This window comes from Chiloscyllium plagiosum, unplaced genomic scaffold (assembly GCF_037043375.1).
Source record: "Chiloscyllium plagiosum isolate Xiang-an unplaced genomic scaffold, Cpla_swu_hap1 HiC_scaffold_3, whole genome shotgun sequence".
Classification (NCBI taxonomy): Eukaryota; Metazoa; Chordata; class Chondrichthyes; order Orectolobiformes; family Hemiscylliidae; genus Chiloscyllium; species Chiloscyllium plagiosum.
This window is the reverse complement of record NW_028270141.1, coordinates 31,088,288-31,110,338: the sequence shown is the minus strand read 5'-3', so window position 1 is coordinate 31,110,338 and position 22,051 is coordinate 31,088,288. Positions and strand designations below refer to the sequence as shown.

At 41.2% G+C, this 22,051-nt stretch overlaps 1 protein-coding gene across 2 annotated transcripts in view; it reads left to right on the top strand.

Annotated features, from left to right (window-relative positions):
• Positions 1-22,051, top strand: part of mcph1 (microcephalin 1) — a 330,444-nt gene that overhangs the window by 95,909 nt on the left and 212,484 nt on the right. For both annotated transcript variants that reach the window (XM_087978353.1, XM_043679276.2), the window contains exon 11: positions 10,614-10,651. In XM_087978353.1, coding sequence (XP_087834479.1) covers positions 10,614-10,651 — 38 coding nt within the window. The remainder of the gene's footprint in view (positions 1-10,613; positions 10,652-22,051) is intronic.

The following is a 22,051-nucleotide window of genomic DNA, read 5'->3' as shown; positions in this document are numbered from 1 at the left end:
GGGCATCCTTGCCTGTAACGTATAAGATAGACAATGTTGGCTGAGTCACATGAGTACCTGCCATGTAGAAGGTGGGAGGTGTCCCCACGTCTAATGGTGATATCTATGTCCACGCTCTGACACGTCTTGCAGCGCCTACTGTGACAGGGTTGTATGGCGTTGTCCTGAGAGCCGGGCAGCTTGCTACGAGCAATGATCTGTTTGGCGGTTGTTTAAAGGCAAGTAGTGGAGGCGGGGGCAGGTCATGGTGGGGTGCTCATCTTCATTGATAATGTGTTGCAGGTCACGAAGAACATGGCGTAGTTTTCAGCTCATGGGAAATACTGAACAACGAAGGGTACCCTGTTGGTTGCAGCACGATCTGTCTCCTGAGGAGGTCATTACAGTTCCTTGCTGTGGCACGTCTGAACTGGAGGTCGATGAGTTGGGCATTGTGCGCCCGTTCTTGGCAGGGCATCCCTGAGTACTTCCAGTTGTCCATCATGTTCCTCCTCATCTGAGCAGATCCGGTGTACACATAGGGCTTGTCCATAGGGGATGGCTGTTTTAATATGTTTTGGGTGGAAACTGGAGAAGTGTAGCATTGTGAGGTTGTCTGTGGGTTTGCGGTAGACTGTGGTGCTGAGGTGTCCATCCTTGATGGAGACGCATGTGAACAAGAATGAGACAGATAGTCGAAAGTAGTCCATGGTGAGTTTGATGGTGGGATGAAACTTGTTGATGTCACTGTGTAGTTTTATCAGAGACTCCTCGCCATGGGTCCAGAGGTAGAAAATGTCATCAATGTACCTGGTGTATTATGTTGGTTGGAGATCCTACACAGAGAAGAAGTCTTGTTCGAACCTGTGCATAAAAATGTTGGCATATTGAGGTGCAAATTTGGTCCCAATGGTTGTTCCATGTGTCTGGATGAAGAACTGGTTGTCAAAGGTGAAGACGTTGTGATCGAAGATAAAGTGGATGAGTTGTAGGATGGTGTTTGGAGATCAGCAATTGTTGGTATTGAGTACTGAGGCTGTTGCCGCGATGCCATCATTGTGGGGGATGCTGGTATAGAGTGTGGAAACGTCCATTGTGATGAGGAATGTTCCTGGTTCGACTGGTCCATGGGTGCTGAGTTTCTGTAAGAAATCCGTAGTATCGCAACAGAAGCTGGGGATCCCCTGTACAATAGGTTTCAAGGTGCCTTCAACATAGCTGGAGAGATTCTCACACAGGGTCCCATTGCCCGATATGATGGGACGCCCTGGTGTATTGGCTTTGTGTACCTTTGGAAGGCAGTAGAAGTCGCCTACATGAGAAGTACGTGGGATGAGGGTGCGTAGGGAACTCTGAAGGACTGGATCCAAAGTTCTGATCAATGTGTTTAATTCACGGGTGTGTTCCTTGGTCGGATCTGCTGGTAGTTGCCTGTAGTGGTCCTGGTTGTTCAGTTGTCGGTACACTTCCTTGCAGTAATCTGTTCTATTCTGAATGACAGTGGCTCCTCCTTTATCTGCTGGTTTGATGACAATATTGTAATTGGTCTTGAGAGCCTGGATGGCATTGCGTTGTGAACGGGTGATGTTTTGCTCTACCTTGTGGGTATGGCTGATGAATCTGGCACTTGTATATTTATATATTTGAGCATATATGTCAAGCCCAGAGCAGCAGCCCTCAGGTGGGGTCCAAGTTGACACCTTCTTTGGTCGCTTCTCTACAGATCCCTGTGATGACTGTTGCAGTTCATTTGTGGGCTCATTGGGATCACTGCTGGCACCTTGAAAAAAATTCCCGGAGTCTCATTCATCTGATGAACTCCTCAGTGTCTGCTGCAAGAACCAATGGGTCCATTTTGGTGGTGGGGCAGAAGTTGAGACCGCTGCTCAGGATTTCAATCTCTTCCGGTTGAAGGTTGTGGTTCAATAAGATGTTAATAGACTTCCCTGCAGCGATAATGTTGTCTACTGTGGTGCCAGGGTGGGCTTTGCTATTACTGGTGAGAATGCCAAGTTTCTCCAGTTTTTTTGTTCTTGGTTTGCATGTACGTGGTGTAGTTTTGTCGCCTTGTCTGTTTGGCAATGTTGCATAGTTGTACTGCTGTATCCTGAGTGCAGGCTGAGAGTGTGGACTCCATCTGAATTTCAAGGTTGTGGCGCCTGCTGTAGGGTTGGTGCACGAGATGATTAAGGAGTTTACGAGAGGAAAATAGAGAGGGAGAGTTAGAGACGGAGAAATACAAAGTTCCAAGTTCTGATCATCGAGGAGGGATTGGGATCAAGGCTGAGCTAAACTCCGTTTCATGAAAGCTAATGAAAGATTAACAAAAAAGCTTGTGATAGCCTCTGGTAACACACACACTGAGCTGGACATGGCAAAATTCGTATGAAGGTTGTTGATGGAAGTGGTTTTCTTTCAACACTGGTTTTCTGCTTTTCTTGGCCCACGTACTGGATGGGATTTTTGAGAGAGGGGAGGAAGGTAAGATTAAGTGTTTGGCCCTATCCCTCCCCACCCTGCACATATTCGACACTCCCTGTCCCTCACTCACTGCCCTGTCCCTCCATTACACACAATCATCCCATTCAGCCCCTCTTTCAAGGGGTAGCATTTACATATGATGGAGAAAAACCATGTTGTCTTTGTGTTGGAGAAGTCTGCTGTACCTCAACAAGATAATCCCTTCTTTGCTCCTTTAATCAGCTGTACTCTTTCTCTGAATATCATTTTACTATTTATGGGGTTATAAATAAATGCTCAGTACTGCAAAACCTGGTAGGAAGCAGCTAGAAGTGGAAGCTTTTCATCTTGCAATCATCAGAATTATGGTGTAAGAAATAGACTTGAAACAGACGTGGGGCCATACAGTGGCTCAGTGGTTAGCAGCGCCAGTGACCCAGATTCGATTCCAGCCTTGGGTGACTGTATGGAGTCTGCACATTCTCCCTGTCTGCGTAGGTTTCCTCCAAGGACTCCAGTTTCCTCTCTCAATCTAAAAGATGTGCACGTTAAGTGAATTGGGCATGCTCAATTGCCCATAGTGATCAGGGATGTGTAGCTTAGGTGCATTAGTCAGGGATAAATGTAAAGTAATAGGGTAGGGGAATGGGTCTGGGTGGGTTACTCTTCGTCAGGTTGTGGTGGACCTATTGGGCCGTAGAGATTCTATGATTCTGTGAAATAGCGATACCATTTTGCACAGAGTTAAAACCACATAACACCAGGTTATTGTTCAACTATGGGCTATAATCTGGTGTTGTGTGATTTTTAAAGTTGTTCTCCAACCCCCCGCATCCCCCCCCAAGTCCAACACTGGCATCTCCACATCGTTTACATAAAGTGAGAAGAGGCTGCGAATTGGGCCATAATTGACAAGGAGATACACCAAGAACCGTTAACTATCAATCTTAATTCTCAGACCAGACCTGTAGATTCTGATTAGTTAGGGTCTTGCCATGCGGATGCAGCACAAGTTAGCTGCATTACTCATTGTTTTTTTTTAAACAATTTCAATGAATATACCCTTTTGTTTTGCTCACATAAGCCAGGGTCCTGTGTTTTAATATGCATAGCTTCAACACATGCAAATCCATCTCATTGCAGGTCCAACTGATGCTCTTAACTTGGTTCTGGTAAAATTCTTAGCATAGACCAATTTATTTATCAAATAATTTCCAATAACAGAATCCCATCTAATTCTGGATATGCTTTTCTGAAGATTGCAAACTCTGACTGATTGATTGACCATGAGTAGCCTGCTACCAGCTGTAAGTGGTTAGTGGGACATGGTGTTTGATACAGTCTGCTAGTCGATGGATGTCCAGCCTATATACATAGCATTATATCAGCATTGAAACGCATCTTTTTTCACTTAACAGCTGTATCCTGTAAGTGGGGAACACCACTTGTAGATTTACTGTGTAGTAACAGTCACTATCTTGCCAGAGGATTATGAAGTTGCTCTCGCATTGGTGACAGGAGATAAGTTTAACCTGAGGGTCACCATGCCTCAAGTAAGCAACAAAGTTGAGAAGGCAGATCCTTAAAAGTGACCTCGACACATGTGGGAATTGAACCTCCGCTGTTGACATCACCGCATCGCAAACCAGCCATCAAATCAGCTGTGCTAACTGCGGGTGGAATGCAGTAATGTAGGAAGAATGTTGATGGCCTTCTCCACTTCAGCATGTGGTACAATCTCCTCTTTGATATCTCACACTCATTCTATCTCTGGTACTGCATTCACCTCCCTGTAAGTCTCATGCTGTACCACTTTCATTATTAATTGCAACATCTTCCCTTACTCATTCTCTCACACCCCAACCCCTCTCATTCTGCAAGCCCTCTTTGCTGTGTAGTCACTCGCTCGGGATGGCTCCACCCAAAGTAACACCTTTATCACTCACTCTAATCTGCTTTTATACCTGCTTCTCTCTCTCAATCCAAGAGCAAAACAGCCCCCAGAAGAGCAGAGAGAGTCAGGGTGATTGGTGGGCTGCCTGATGTTCGGCATGTCTCCCCTCGCAAAGAGAGGATCCTGACTTTTGATAGCCCTGAGCGACCGACTGAACATGTTGATAATCCGGTACTGATATCAGAGGATAGCCTCCACTTACTGTGCCAGAACCCCTTGAGCAAAGGCTGTCCTCCTCGATTTGACTGAGGTATGCTGCCAGCCACGACAAACTGCTTGGTTTTGTGTGCGCCAAATTGTAAGACAATACTGTAGTACTGAGAGTCTGGTATCTCCAGCTGAAATGCAAAGTGCACAACGACAAGCCAATGCATGGCAGAGTTGTTATAAGCATTCAAATATATTCAGAGTGAAGAAGAACTATGATATAAGCAAACAAGCCAAAGATGCAAAAGCAGAAATTGCTGGGAAATCTCCTGTTCAGAACTTCACTGTGCCCTAAGCGTTAACACACGGCTTTCTCTCCATAAATGCTGCCAGACCTGCTGTGTTTTTCCAGCAATTGTTGTTCTTGTTTCTGATTTGCAGCATCCACAGTTTTTTTATTTATTTGGGCTAGAGATGCAGCCTGGTTGGTGTCCTTGATTGCATAGTGTCCTTGCTGCAGCATTGAATTGCAATAAGGTTAGGACCCTGGTAAGTGGAACAGAGATGTGGCATTCATGTTCTTAGATTTTGGTCCATGGCAGATTCTAATGTCATAAGAACTAGGGGCAAGAGTAAGCTATCTGGCTCTTCGAGCCTGCTCCGCCATTCAATAAGATCATCACTGATCTTATTGTGGCCTCACCTCCACTTACGTGCCCTCTCACCATAACCTTTTAATTCCTTTACTATTCAAACAATTATCTATATTTGCTTTAAAAGCATTCAATGAGGGAGCCTCAACTACTTCACTGGGCAGGGTATTCCATAGATTTACAACCCTCTGGGTGAAGAAGTTCAGCCAGAAGTTCTCAATTCAGTCCTAAATATGCTCCCCCAAATTTTGAGGCTATGCCCTCTTCTAGTTTCACCCGCCAGTGAAAATATCCTCTCAGCTCTATTCTTATGTACTCCCTTAATAATTTTGTTTCTATAAGGTCCCCCTTCATTGTTCTAATTTCCAATGAATATAATCCCACTCTACTCAGTCTCTCCTCATAAGCCAACCCCTTCAACTCCAGAATCAACTTACTGAAGCTCGCCTGCACCCCCTCTAGTGCCAGTACATCCTTTCTAAAGTAAAGAAATCAAAACTGCATGCGGTACTCCAGGTGTGGCCTCGCCAGTTATGCAGCTGCAACATAACCTCTCTGCTTTTAAACTAATTCCCTTTAGCTATGAAGGACAAAATTCCATTTGCCTTCTTAATTACCTGTTGCTCCTGCAGACCAACCTTCTGTAATTCATGCACAAAGACATCCAGGTTCCTCTGCACATCTGCATGCTGCAATTTTTTGCCATTCAAATAATAGTCCTTTTTACTGTTGTTCTGCCCAAAACACGTGAGATGGATTTGGCTTATGTCCAAGGAGCATACCTTGATATGTTGCTGCTGGAGATTGGTTGTGGCCAGTGGTGACTGAAGCCAGGTACCCATTCTGACTTGCATCTCAATAATTCTTGGTATTGAGCTTGTTTGTTATATTTAATAAGGTAGGAAGCTGACTATTAATGATGCACCTTGTGGCTTCAATAAGGGGTAATGCGCAGTAATCCTCCTTAGTTCGCAACTTGTTGCCCTGTGAAAAATTTGTTTCATTTCCTCTTAAATGCTTTTGATGAGCTGTGTGATACATTCAACATTGAGATGGGTCTTGCTGGATTCCATCACAAATCTTGCCGTAGCCCACGTCATTCAGACCGCTCCATTTAAAGTCGTTTATTGTCATATGTACTTGAGTTACAAAAGAACGAGTTCAGTGAAAACTATACAATGTCACCAAGATGGTGTCATCTTGGGTACAAAGTACCTAAATGCGAGTCTTAGGTGCAAGACGTAGAGAAAATAAACGCAAATGTTACACTGCATTACAGATATACATGTACAAATAAGGGAAGTAAGAAATAAAGCCAAAAAGACAGACATTCCAGTCTTGCTATAAGGGCTTCTAAATGGTCCGCCTGGGCTCCACTAATTCTCAACCAGTGGTCATCTTCGCTCCAAGTCCACTGGCTCTGCCATCCCCGCTCTGCTCTTGGCCACTGGATTCTGTGCATTGACTTGGCTGCAGCAATCAGGTACTCACACAAATTAGCCAAGCTTCATAAAGTCAACATGGAATAAACAAAACCATTACTGAACTGAACTAAAACTAACATTTTATCAAAAGACACAAACTAATCAAGGTGGAAGAAAATTTCATCTATTTGATTTATAGCAGTAGGTTAAGTTTCACACAGTAAAGATGAAAGACATAGTTTACAATTGGACATTGGAATTAGACACTGGGATATACAGGCCAGCTGTATTGTGGGGAGCTATTTCTGCACAGAGAAAATGTACTTGTGACATGAAGAGCTGGGTGAATATCGCTCTCAGACTCTCAAGGAACAAATAACTTAGTGAGAACATCGGAATGCCATGAACTCAAAGAACAACTCAAACCACTGACGATATAAAACATCACTTAAATAGCTGTAATCTCAGATTAAAACCTTGCCTCCAAGCACATTTTATGGACGTTAAACTGTGTATTCTTTGACCTTCCTTTTTGAACTAGGCTCTATCGCTCTTTAACTTTATATTTATGTGCAAGTATTGTTGACATCTCATCTTTATTACTTTCCTCATTAACAAATTTTAAACCTGATTTTTTTTTGCACAAGAAAACCTAGCAGTTGGCTCCTTACTAGGCACTGTGAAACTACACCTTTAAATTATGTTGTGCTCAAAGGAAAATAAAACTTAGTTAGTGGTAACGAAGGAGGTTAAAAGAGGGGAGTTGATTCACCCCTCATCACCTGTACTTCTGTGTCACTTTAACAGCTACATGTACAGTCATCCAGAGAGGTCTATATTTGAAAGCCTTCTTTCCCTTTCCCAGAAATTTGTCTGCTCTGTTACTGAATTGTTGTCTCTTTAAAAGTTTCCCACTGTTTTACCTTGGCAAGATCTCTTTTCAACTTACTGAAGTTAATCCTCCTCCAGTCAAATATTTTTAAATTATTGATTATATGAAGGATTGTACCCTTCTCCCATAATCTCAATTTGATTATATAAGGTCAGAAGTAACACAACATCAGGTCAATGTCCAACAGGTTATTTGAAATCACAAGCTTTTGGAGTGCTGCTCCTTTGTCATGTGACTTCTGACCTTGTCCATCCCAGTCCAACACTGTCACCTCCACATTATGATTACATAAGAACTGTTTTACAAATGTTCACCCATTGAAACATACTCCAGTTCATGCCCAAAACTGGATTCAACAGTACTGCCCTTCTCCTTGGGCTGGCAACATACTGACCAAACAATTTTCTGATATGCATTTCATGAATTTCTTCCTCCTGTTGCCAATTGCCATCTATATTTGGATATTCAAAGTCTCCCATTATCAATATCCTGCAGTTCTTGTGCGGGCTACAGTAATCAATGGTTTCTTAATTTCCTTTGAATTTTGTCTTTTTTGGGAAATTATTTAGCAAGATGATATTTTCCAAGCAAAATGGTATTGGCATTTCCTATATACTTATATAGAAATATGTCATCTCAATTCTTAAAGGATAGATCTGCATTCAGATTGCATTTCGTCTTCAGTTTGTTGGCATATATTTTCACTTTTTAAAAATCTTTTCACCTTCATTTTTTGAATAATATCAGGATTATTGGAAGATGATCAGTATTACAAAAAAATTACTGATGCAATATATTTTCTTTCAGAATAAAAGCAAAACACTGTGGATACTTGAGATCTGAAATAAAAATAGTGCTGGAGAAAGCCAGCTATCTCTGGAAGCATCGCTGGAGAGAAAAACAGAGTTGATGTTGAGTCCAGTTCTGAAGAACGCTTATACTGAACTCAAAACATTAACTTTGCTTCTCTCTCCCAGATGCTGCCAGACCTGCTGACTTTCTGCAGAACTTATGTTTTCTATTACTAAGAGAAAACATTTTTCTATCAAGGTTGTTGCCTCAAACGTTATTCATTAGGTTTATTTACTAAATGAAGGAAATAATTTAAATAAAACAAATTGAGTTTGTGACAAGTTCTATGTTCAGTCAAAATACTGATAAAGTATTCCATTAAATCTACTTTTTTATTTTCAGTTGAAATATTCATATTAAGTCAAGGTTACCCACAGTGTGACCAAAATATAATAGCTCCATTAGTTAGGAATGGTTGTAAGAGGATCCAAAAATCTCCCCATGCTCACCAATGTGTGTTGGGAGTAAGGCGGGGGGGTGGATGTGTGCTGTGTGGATGGTGCATCCCAGCCGCCGCAAAGGGTTCCCAGAATTTCAGATTTCAATCTTCACTGTATGTGAAATCCAGAAATCGTTAAAGGCATTGACTATATTGCAGCAATAGTCAGAGTTTTTGGAGCATGAAAGGAGTCTCATTGGCCCATCATGTCCGTGCCAAGGACTGAACTGAAGACTTGTACAGCCCTCCCTCGCCCCACTCTGTGCCAAGTTATTCCAATACAGCTACAACACAGGCCTTTACCCAGCAATGTGAAAAGTTGCCCATCTCTGACCTGTCCACAAAATCAGGACAAATCTACTCGGTTAGTTGTTGCTGTCTCAGCCTACTCTGAGTCATGAGCAAAACACTGAAAGATGTCATCAGTAGTGCTATTAAGTAGTACTTAGTCACTGATAAACCTGCTGAACAATGCTCACATTCAGATCTGCTTGGATTACTCAGTTCCAGACCTTTTAGGCATATCAGGCAGGAATTAGAGGGATATGGGCCATGTGCAGGCTGATAGGATTCGTTTAAAACAGTATTGTGGCTAGTGCTGATATGGGGGGCCTGTTCTGTAATATTCTAAGTTCTTAGTGTAGTCTTGATCCAAACATGGTCAAATTGAGTTAATTTCCATAGGTAAGGTGAGGGTAGTATCCTTAATATCTGGGCAGCAATTGACTATGTCACCAGGAGTTCTAGCAAAATATGAAGTAAGGATCATGAGGAAAACTCTTGATATTCTGGAGTCACATCTATCACAAGAAGGTAGTACTGGTGGAGACTAATCAACAGCTTTATTGTATAGCTGCAGAAATTCCTCAGCATAATGTCTCAGGCCTAAACATTTTCAGTTGCTTTATCAATGGTCTTCTCTCCGTAAGATCAAGTAGCATAAGGTTTGCAACTGATTGTTGATTGCTGCTGTTTCCAGTTTTTTCATGGTGAAACTGACTATGCCTATATGCATTTAGACTGAATAACCCCCAGATTAAGTTAATTAGTGCCAAGTGTTTTTTGTCCTTCACAAGTGTCAGAATATAACTGTCATGTACAATAAAATGTAACCAAATCATTGATATTTGGTTTAAAACTCCCAACATCAGTATCCTTGCAGTTAACATGGATAAATAATTCTCCCGACTATAAAAACAGGATAGACACTGATTATGTCCAATTGACATAACATCCAGACTTGGAAATATATTGCTGTTTTTTCGCCATTACTGCAACAAGTGTTGGCACTCCTTACCAGATGTAATGTTCGTGTATTTTCCCCACATGGTCTGCAGCATTTCAAGACATTGGCTTGGATTGACCACGCAGAAATATCACTACTTGATGCCCATTTTCCCTGAATGATTTTTTTTTTAAATTCTTCTATTTTAAGCACAGAAAATAAAAGTATGGCTCATAACTATAAACAGAAATTGGTGATATTAATTTAAACATTGTTACGTGCAATAATGTAGAAGGAAAGAAGCACTGGCTAAAATAAATAACAGCAAATACTGGACACACTCAGCAGATCAGGCACCATCTCATGAGAAACAGAGTTAACATTTCAGGCCTGTGATCCTTCATCAGAACTGTGAAAGTACTCTCTTGTATTACATTAAACTGTTTTATCAGCAAATTACAACAAACTCTTTGACCACAATCTGCTGTTCCGGTTCTTGAAAAATCCTTGCTGTAATTGTGTTTATCAGCATGACCAGGAATGAATATAGGCTTTAAGAATTGATTCTGATTTTCTTTATTTTCCTAGCCAAGCAGAACACTAGTCATGACGAGTATGCCTTCAGAGTAAGTACTAAATTTCTTTTTATTTTGATTTTCTCTGAACCTTAATAAAAAGTTCTAACCTTGGAAAGTTGGCAGCTACATGCTGTTGTATGTTCAGAAGGAAGTTAGATTTAACATGTGATAAAGAATGTATTATGTTTGAGTTAAAAATGATGTACAAGGAAACTTGTACTAAATCAGCAGTGAAGTTTTCAGTCTTAGTTCTTCAACAGTGGTTGCTTGTATGAACTCTCTGTAGAAATTGCTCTCAATAACATTATTTTGTTTCTGGTTTCTTGCATTAAAATAAAGTGTTGCCCATTAAAACCTTTTATATGAGAACAGCAGTAAGCCATTCTTTTTTCATATTTAGGTGCAACTTTAAATTGACAGTTTTTTTTTGTTTTCCTCAAGTCTCTTGAGGAGTGATTCCTGGTTCAGTAAGTGAAATCTATCAATAATGTATTTCGTTCACCAAGTGTATAGTTTTGAATTCTAACTTTTTTGAATCTCTGTTGAACTCCTTTTTTCTCATGGCCTTTAGCCTTACATATGGCCTGAAACAATTAAGGTTGTATGAGTAATAGTGATAAAATTATGATGGCTTTCAGACTACAGATTCTCAAGCTTGCATATGGTAGTTTGCAGGTTCTGGGAAATGCAATCAAAAGCAGTAGGTTGTGATCTTTCCTTTTCAGCAATAGAGAAGAATGACTTTGTCACATGATGATGGCTAGTGAGAATCATACAAGAAAAGCAACGTTGTCGACCAATTTTGCGTTTTAATCTACCATGCCCATTTGTGCAAAGTACCTTCTGTGTCCATTTACCGTTTGCTCCATTCTTGCTGTGGTCCATGAATGTTATGTATTGTATAAGACCAGTTTCAGTTGACTGCATTCTGACATGATGCAAATCCTCATCTATGTGCATTTCTGTTATCTGGCACTGTACTGATATCCTGAGATTCCAGAACAACACCACACAATATTAAATATTCGCTTCTGTCCACAAAATTTATTAGACATCATAATGCTGTTTGACTATTTTGCTTAAAAAGATGATGGTTTCAACAGCTGCATACACTGCTGGTTTTCCCTTCAGCACTCCATTCCAGCATTTGCAGCAAAGAGCTTTTTGGCAAGAAAGTTTAAATTGCACTTTGTCCTAATAAAGTGATTAAATTATTTGTTCTAGCTGCCAAACTCAAGATCCTGCTCAGATCTCCAGACCATAATAGTCTTAACATGACCAATTCTCCTACTTTCTGGTATTTAGGTACTTCAGCTGCACTCAGTACACTAAAAACATTTTTCCAGCAGATGACTATCACACTGTAGCTTTCTTGCTATCTCTGATTCGTCTTTTCATTTAATTGAGTCATAATCTGGACATCATCAACTGGTAAACCTATTTGACTTCCTCTAATTTATGCTGTCTGGAAAAAGATGCATTCCTTCTTGAACTCTACTTTCCCATTCAATTCTTATGTTCAGACAGTCATACCTTGTTAAAGATTCTGATTCTTTCTTTAGAAGTCTGCTGCATTTTTCCACAAATTTCTCTGACACTCATTTTTCCTACTGTTTGTTGGCTTTAGGCAATGTCAACTCTTGCATTCTCTTTGACACTCTGCCTATCTACATCTTTTCATTGACTGGTTACCTGCAGTCATTGGATTCTCATCTATTGATTTATGCTTAATTCTATAGCTCTTGGTTATGTAATCTCTGATTTGTCCTGCTTTTACCCATATTTGCATGTGGACTGCAACCAAGCTCACCTTGTTGGTTTGCACCTTGCCCTCTTGCATTCTCTACCAATCCCATACCCTGCTGCCTCCTTGTGCACCCTATTTAATATGTCCACATCAGCTTCCATATCTTTTTCTTCTGTATTCCATTCAAGCTTTCCCTCCTGCTACCAATGTATGACCTTTCTATGTTTTTAATCTGTTTTGTGTCCAACTTAGCAACTCTTAGTTCTAATACCAAGTCTGAGCACCTCATCAATTTATTTTAGCATTGAGACCACTTGGCACCACTTCACATCACTATTCTCACTGCCACTGATCATCTTCAAACCTTCGTGTTTCTGTCACCTTTGAGGTTCTCATTTAATTCAGTTCATTGTCCACATTTATCTCTTTTTTTTCTTTTTAAAAATGAAATCATCTTCATGATCTTGTCATTATCATCTGACCAGTTAATGAAGCTTCGGTCCAGTGCTTGTCAGAATTGTCAGAGAACACACTTCAGTCACTGGCCTACACTCTTTCTAAATGGAAATCATTGTCCACTTGTCAAAGAATAGCCAATTTGTCTTGTTCCTTTCAGATCTAATTTCTCTATCTTGTCCATGATCCCTGAATGTGTAATTTATTTCTTTACTGTGTGCGAATATCTTGCTTCATGCTTCTGGCCGCATCTCATTCATGCAGTTATCATCAGTCATCCCCAAGGAACCTTCCTTGGTCTCCTTTTATTTCTCAGCTACATGTTGTTTTTCATGACATGATCTAGACACACACATGCCAGTTTTCACATGTATGCTGAAAGCACCCCATTCCATCTCTCCATCATTCTCTCAGAACCTCTCTCTCTCCAAATTGTCCGATAGATTGTTCAATATCAAGCATTGAGTGAACAGAAATTTTCTCCAATTAAATAGTAGAAAACATCACAGTCTGTGTTCCCTGGGTACGAACTGCATCCGTCATCCAGGCTGCTGTCTGAGATTAAACCAGACTATTCATAACCATAGTGTTCTCTTTGGCTTTGAAATGAGTTTCAACTATTTATCTGGACCATCAGTATGAGCATTTATTTCCATCTGCAAAATGTTGTGCAACTCTTTCCTCCACTCATCTGCTGAAACCACCAGGCATGATTATTGTAATGCATTCTGGGCAGATCTCCCACATTCTACTCTCTGTAAATTTGTCATCAGCTAAAACTTTGTTGCTGTGTCTTTAATTTCAACAAGTCAGTTCACCCAGTATTGCTGTGCTCACGAACCTATTTTGGTTCCTGGTTAAAATTTTAGAATTCTCATACTTGTTTTCAAATTACTATGATCTCATTCTTCCCCATCTACATAATGTCCTGCAGACTCGCAACATTCTTCTAGTTCTGGCTTTAAGCTGTTTGAACACTCAGCTCTGAAATCCCATCTAAAACCTCCCTCTCTGCTCTTTCAGGTTCTCGTTAAAATTTAATTCTTTGATCAAGCTTTTGGTCATCTTTGTCAATGTCTCATTATGCAGGAAAAGTTAAAGTGCAGTAGAGCAGTCGTGATACAGAACTGCATTGTCAGGGGCACAGATAGGCATTTCTGTGGCTGCAAAAAGGTTTCCAAATTGGACTGTTGCCTCCCCGGTGCCATGGTTAAGGATGAACAGACCTGGGACATTCTCAAAAGGGAGAATGAGTAGCCAAAGGTCGTAGTACATATTGGTACTAATGACATAGGCAGGAAGAATGATGATGCCCTACAAAGGGAGTTCAGAGATTTAGGTAATATATTGAAAAGCAGGACCGTGAGCATTGTAATCTCAGGATTACTCCCTATGTCATATGCCAGTGTGGTGAGGAATAGAAGGTACTACAGTTAAATACCTGGGGAAAGAGTTGGTGTAGGTGGGAGAGGTTCAGAAATGTGGATCATTGGGATGTCTTCCATTGGGACCTGTACAAGGAGCACCGGTTGCAAACTAGAAGGACATCAGTATCTGGCAGGGAGATTTGCTCATGTCACATGAGAGGGTTTGAAATAGTGTGGTGTGGATGTGGAAACCAGAATAGGAGGTCAGCAAGTGAAATAAAGAGTTAAAGACTAAAGCCAACAAGGAAGGACAGATGTACTTGTATTTTTTTAAACACAGTCTGACAAGATGAACTTTGTGCTTGGATTGGTACTCTTAACTGTGCTGAAGTAGCTATTACAGCGATTTGGTTGAGAGAAGTATAAGACTGGCCACTTAATGTTCTGGGCATGGGATGTTTCAGGTAAGATAGAGAGGGATGTAAAAGCATTACTCATTATAGTGAATGTCACTGGGGGAGGTCACCTTGCAGGGCTCATTCAGCGAGGCCATGTGGGTAGAGCTCAGGAGCTCAGGAAAAATTTTAAAATGCCAGGGTTGATGTGAGGGTCAGTTCAATTTCTCCTCAGTTGACTGGGATTCACTTAGTGCCTGGAGCTTGAATGGTAGGGGGGAGTCTTGTTGGGTGCATCAGAAGGTTTCTTGAGACAAAATGTAAATAGTCCAACTAACGAAGAGGCCATGCCAAACCTGGTATTGGGGAATAAGCTCAGCCAGGTGATCCAAGTTTCAGTCTGGGTGCATTTCTGGAACATTAAGTTTTAAGCTACTTATGGATTAGGATAATGGTACTCATCGAGTATAAGTACTAAATTAGGGGAAGGCTAACTGCGACAAAATTAGATAGGAACTGGGAAATGTAGGTTGGGGATGGCTGTTTGACGGTAAATCTACATCTGTCATGTGGGAGTCTTTTAAATGTCAGATGATTAGAGTTCAAGAGTAGCATGATTCTGTGAAAATGAAGGATAAGGATGGCAAGATGTTGCAACCTTGGATGACGAGAAATTGTGAGCTTAGTCAAAACGAAAAGGTAGGCATTCATAAGGTTTAGGAAACTGAAGACAAACTGAGCCCTCAGAGAATATAAAGAAAGCAGGAAAGGCTGAGGGCTAAAAAGGGCCATGAAATTTCCTTGGCAAACAGGAATAAGCAAAATCCCAGGGCATTTTATATGTATATAAGGAGTAAGAGGATAGCTGGAGAAAGGTTTGGTCTGCGAAAAGATACAATAGGGAATTTCTGCCTGGAGCCAGAGGAAATACATGCAGTCCTTATCAAATACACTTCAGCAGTATTCACAACTGAGGACAAGGTGACTGGTGAGTCTTGGGAGGGGTATTTTGATATTTTAGGACATGTCAGTATACAGGACATGAGGTGGTGTATGTTTTGAAAAGCATTAGGGTAGACAAGTCTTCAGTACCTTATGGGATATGACCCAGAATACTGAGGGGAGCAAGGGAGAAAATTGCTGGGGCCTTGTACAAAATCTTTGGATCCCCTTTCGTCATAGGAGAGGTCCTATAAGAGTGGACAATAACCAAGATTGTTTCTTTGTTTAAGAAGCACAATAGGGATAATCTTGGACATTACAGGCCATCTAGCCTTACATCAGTGGTAGAGAAAAGGTTGGAGAAAATTCTCAGGTGCAAGATTTGCTCATATTTGGAAAAATATGGACTTACTGGTGATAGGCAGTGGGAGAGGTAGTGTCTCACAAGCTTGATTGAGTTTTTTGAGGAAGTGACAAAGATGATTGAGGATAGGGCATCGGATGTTGTCTACATGTACTTTAGCAAGGCATTTGACAAGGTCCCTCATGGTAGGCTGATGTAGAACATGAATTTCATGGAATCTGCAGTGATCCAGTAACATGGATACTGAACTAGCTTGGTCATAGAAGACAATTGTGCTGGAAGGTTGTTTTTCTGACTGGAGATCTGGTGAACCAGTGATGTTCCACAGGAATCAATGCTGGGACTCCTGTTACTTGTAATATACATACACAAATTATTTAAAAGAGGATGAAGGTGGTCTGATTAGTAAGTTTGTGGATGACACAAAGATTGGTAGAGCTGCAGATAGTGAGGAGGATTGCCAGAGATTAAAGCAAATATTTGATAGGCTGGGTACTTGGGAAGAGAAATGGCAGGTGAAATTTAGTCTGGAGAAATTTGAGGTGAAGTATTTTGGAAGGAGGGAAGTATACAGGAAATAGCAGAACTCTTGGAAGCATTAACATACAGAGGGATCTAGGCTTGCAGGTACACAGTTCCCTGAAAATGGCAACAAAAGTGAATCAGTAATCACAAAGGGGTATGGCGTGTTTGCCTTCATTGGCCAGGTCATAGAATATAAAAATTGGCAAGTCATGTTGCAGCTGCAAAAACTTTAGTTTGGCCACGTTTAGAATAGTACATTCACTTTTGCTCAGTACACTATCGGCAGGATGTGGAGGCTTTGGAGAGAGTACAAAAAACTTTACCACAGCGTTGCTTGGTTTGGAGGGTATTTGCTGTGAGGAGAGATTGAAAAAAAAATATTTATTTTCACTTGAATGTCAGACTTAGGGATGACCTGATAAATTTGAAAAGTATTAGAAACATGGATAGAATGGATATTAGGAGCCTTTTTTTCCCAAGGGGAGAAACGTTTAAGGTATACCACAGGTTTAAGTTACAAGGGGAAAGATTTAAAGGAGATGTGTCAGGCAAGTTTTTTTATTACAAAGCAGATACATTAGCAATGTTTTAAGAGGCATCTTGACAGATACTTGAAAGGTAGGGAGTCGAAGGATATGGACCACTTAGAGGCAAAAGGTTTTTAGTTTAGAAAGGTGTCCTCTGTTGATGCAGGCATGTTGGGCTGAAGGGCCTGTTGCTGAACTGTACTGCTCTTTGTTCCTTGAATGTTACTTGCCAGTTGTCAGCCAAAATTTGGGCATTGTTCAGATCTTATTGCATTGAACATGGACTGGTTCAGTTATCTGAGGAGTCACAAATGGTGCTGAACATTGTGAAGTCATTAGCAAATACCTACATTCTGGCCAACAGTAACCCCTAATTGAAAATCATAAAAACCAAATGATCAAATCAATATTACATTTCTGTTTGTAGAAGTTTGATGCGTGCAGAATTGATTGTCGTATTTCCTAGATCAGCAACTAAACTTCAAAAATACCTTTTGCCTGTAATCCGCTTTGTGATGTCTGTTGGCATGTCACATAATTTATAAGTGCAATGCTTTTGTTCTGTCACTCATCTATTGTATCCATTTTTAGAAGCAACACTAGCCTTTCAATCATGGAACCTTAGAGCACAGAAAGACTTTTAGCCCATTGAATCAGCCAGCTCTTTGAAAGAGCTTCCCAATTAGTTTCACTCTCCTGCACATTACCACAGCACTATAAATGTCACTTCTAAAAATCTACATCCAATTCCCTTTTAAAGGTTACTATTGAATCTGTTTCCACCAGATTTTCGCATGTTTCCTGGAACATTTGTCAAATATCTTCAATCTGAACTCTGGTTATTGACCTTCCACTGAGTGGATATAGTATCTCTTTATGAATACCTACATCACTCCTCTCCATATTTAAATTTAAGTGCCTCTGTTAAATCTGCCCTTCGTTTTACTGGATGTAGAGAACGAAATTCAAACACCTCTTCTCCATTTATGGATTCCTGATGAACTGTAAATTGTTGATATGTAAAACTGCATTCAGAAATGTCACTAGCACAGGCAGTAATTTTGTGTGTCTCTTAAATTATGCATCTTTGACACTTGACCTGTTCAGTACATGAAGAGCAGTGATGGGTTAGGCTCAGCACGTCTATCTTAATTAATGTGGTTACATTGACCATATCTATTGCCTCTACTTAATTATGCATGAAAGGAGAAAAGAGAAACCAGAACGTCCACACTTAAGTAACATTCAGTTCCCAAAGAGGATTGCCGCAGGAGAAGTACTATTGTAATTTGTGCTTCTACGCTCTGGAATAGCATTTCAAATAGTCAATAGCACAAAAGAAGCAATACTTTTGTGTTTGTTGCTTTTGATGTACAAATGCCTGCTAAACTTTGTTCACAGTATCTCACTTCTTGGGCATATGGTTGCCAATTAGCTAGTAAATTTATGGTCATGAAGGGTAAAGGCATTTAAGAAGGCTGCACCTTGTTGCAATGATATATTCTATATTTGACGCAGGTGTTATACTCCTGTCACTGTAAAAAAACAAGGTCTATCTATCATGGGACTTGTTATCCATAATACAGCAGAAAGTCATTTAGAACAGTTGAATTTTGGCCTTTGTGTCCAGCATGCACATTTTGGACTACAAGGTAGCGGCAGAATTAAAGTCAAGATTAGAGCAGCGCTGGAAAAGCACAGCAGGTCAGGCAGCATCCGAGGAACAGGAAAATTGACATTTCGGGCAAAAGCCTTTCACCATTCCTGATGAAGGGCTTTTGCCAAAAACGTTGATTTTCCTGCTCCTCGGATGCTGCCTGACCTGCTGTGCTTTTCCAGCACCACTCTAATCTTGACTCTGATCTCCAGCATCTGCAGTCCTCACTTGTGGCAGCATTAGGCCATTTGGCTCAGAGTCTACTCTACTATTTGATCGTGGCTAATACGCTTTTCAATCCTATCCTCTTACCTTCTCCCCATAGCCCTTGTTCCCCTTACCATTCAAAACTTGTCTATCTTCATTTTAAGTGTACTCTGTCTCAAATGACATGGCCTCCACAGCCTTCTATGGCAATGAGTTCCACAGATTCGCCCATCCTCTGGCTTAAGAAATTCTTCATCACCGTTCTAAAGGGTTATCTGTGCACTGTGAAGCTGTGCCCTATGAGTGGAAATATTTCCACGCCCACTGGATCCAGACCTTTCAGTATTCTGTAAATTTCAATGAGATCCCTCTCATCCTTTGAAATTCCATAGAGTATCGACCAAGGGTCCTCGAAGTCTCCTCATATGACAAGCACTTCATTCTCCGAATCATTCTTATGAATCTCCTTTGGAACTCCTCCAAAGCCAGCATATCCTTCTTTAGATATAGGGCTGAAAACTGCTCACAATATTCCAAATGTTTTCTGACCAGAGCCGTATACAGTCTCAGCTCTTGAAATGAATGCTAACATTGCATTTGACTTCCGAACTGTCAACTGAACTTGCATAGTTTAGATTAGAGTGGTGCTGGAAATGCACAGCCAGTCAGACAGCGCGATTTTCCTGCTCCTCGGATGCTGTCTGATCGGCTGTGCTTTTCCAGCACTTGCAGAACTTTGGTCACTGGCTTCCATCCTGAAAAAGGCCCCATTATTCACACATACTGCCTTCTGTCAGTTAGCCGACTTCTATCCATGCCAGTACTTTGCCTCGAACACCATTGGCTTTTATTTAGCAGCCTCCTGTGTGGCACCTGGTCAAAGAACTTCTGGCAATTCAAATAGATCATGTCCACCCGCTCTATGTCTAACTTGCCCCTTACCACCTCAAAGAATTCTAATACATTTTTCAGGCATGACACCTCTCCTCCCCCTCCCCCCCCCCCCCCCCCCGAAACAGCTGTGCTGACTCAGCCCTATTTTACAATGCACTTCCATCAACTCCACAGTCTTATCCTTAATAAAGGATTCGAAAATCTTAACGATTGAGGTCAGGCTAAGTGGCCAGTCATTTCCCGTTTTTTTGCCTCCCTGCCTTCTTAAACAGGGGTGTTAGATTAGCCATTTTATAGTTCTCTGGGATCCCCTCTAACTGTAGTGATTCCTGAAAGCCATTGTGATTGCCCCACAATCTCCTCAGCAATCTCCTTCAGAACGCTGGGTGTGGTCCATTTGGTCCAGGTGATTTATCCATTTTCAGACCTTTCAGCTTCTCCAGCACTTTCCCCTTAGTGATGGCCACTACACTCCCCTCAACGCCCAGATTCTCTTGAGGTTCTGGTATGTGTCTGGTATCTTCCACCATGAAGATTGACGCAAAAAGCATCTTTCAGTTCCTCCTCCATTTCTTTTTTCTCCATTACCACTTCTCCAACTTCATTCCCCAGCGGTCTGATATCTACTTTTGCCTTCCTCTTGCCATTTATAGTTTTTAGATTAGATTAGATTACAGTGTGGAAACAGGCCCTTCGGCCCAACAAGTCCATACCGCCCCGCTGAAGCGCAACCCACCCATACCTCTACATTTACCCCTTACCTAACACTACGGGCAATTTAGCATGGCCAATTCACCTGACGTGCACATCTTTTTTTGGACTGTGGGAGGAAACCGGAGCACCCGGAGGAAACCCACGCAGACACGGGGAGAATGTGCAAACTCCACACAGTTAGTCGCCTGAGGCGGGAATTGAACCTGGGTCTCTGGCGCTGTGAGGCAGCAGTGCTAACCACTGTGCCACCGTGCCGCCCACGATCTAAAAAAACTCTTGCAATCTCTTTGCTATATTGCTAGTTAGCTTATTCTCCTATTTCATCTTCTTCCTGATTATTGTTTTTTTTTAGTTGTCTTTTGCTGGTTTTTAAAAGCTTTCCATTCCTCTGGCTTTGTAATAATCTTCACCATATTCCATGTTTTTTCCTTTGGTTTTTTGCTGTCCTTGACTTCCCTTGTCAGCCATGGTTGCCTAGTCCTCTCGTGTGTTTCTCCTCCCTTGGGAGGAATTTCTGTTGTACCTCCTGAATTACTACCATTGTTGCTCCATTATCTTCCCTGTTCAATTCTAGCCAACTTCTCCCTTACATCTTTGTATTTACATTTATTCAATTGTAATAGTCTTCCATCTGATTCTAACTCCTCCTTCTCCAAATCCAGGGTGAATTCTAATATATTATGGTCACTGCACCCTAAGGTCCCTTAAGCTGCCTAATTAAGTTTGCTTCAATACGCATCACCAAATCCAGAATTGCCAGTTCTGTATTTGGCTCCACCACAAAAACTATCTTGTAGTCTTCCCCAAACTCCTTACCTTGTGATTCGCTACCAACCTCATTTTTCCAGTCCACCTGCATGTTGAAGTCTCCCATGATTATTTCTAATAGTGCCTTTCTTACATGTCTCTTTTATGTCCTGATATGTTGTCTGCCCAACTTCCTGACGACTGTTAGAGAGTTTCTGCATAACAGCCGTTCAGGTCTTTTTACTTTAGTGGTCCTCAACTCTAACCACACAGGTTGTATACCTTCTGACTCTATTATCACTTCTTGCTGTTGATTAAACTTCATTTCTTGCTTAGAAAGGTGCTATCTGTAACTTTAGTTATAGAATTCCCTGCTACTACCACATTTCTTTTTGTTATCCCTGCTTGATTGGCCTCCTGTACCATAGTGCAGTGGTCAGTTTTCTTATCTTTTGTGAAAGGTACACCCCTTTTCCTCTCCACACAGCGAGAAAGTACCTCATACCCGTTGAACAAGGTCAAGATCTGAGGCTCCTCCAATGCTAACTTAATTTTCTTCTACTTGCCTCTATTGTCATCACACCTTTCTGACCCTGACCACTGGCAGGGTTTGAATTACTTAACCTACAGGGTGTGACTGCCTCCTGAAGCACATCACCTAGGAAACTTACCCTCTCCCCGATGTGCCACAATGTTTGAAGCTCAGACTCTGAGCCAGAGTTCCATGAGTAATCAACACTTGTGCAGATGTGGTCACTGTGAACCACAATGGAGTCCACCAGCTCTGTCATGTCGATACAATGCATCACGTGGCCTGGTATCTCCAAATCACTAAATAAATTTCTATTTTATGTTTTTAATTTTCTCTCTGGTCTTCAGTTTTTAATCTGTAAAATATTTGTCCAA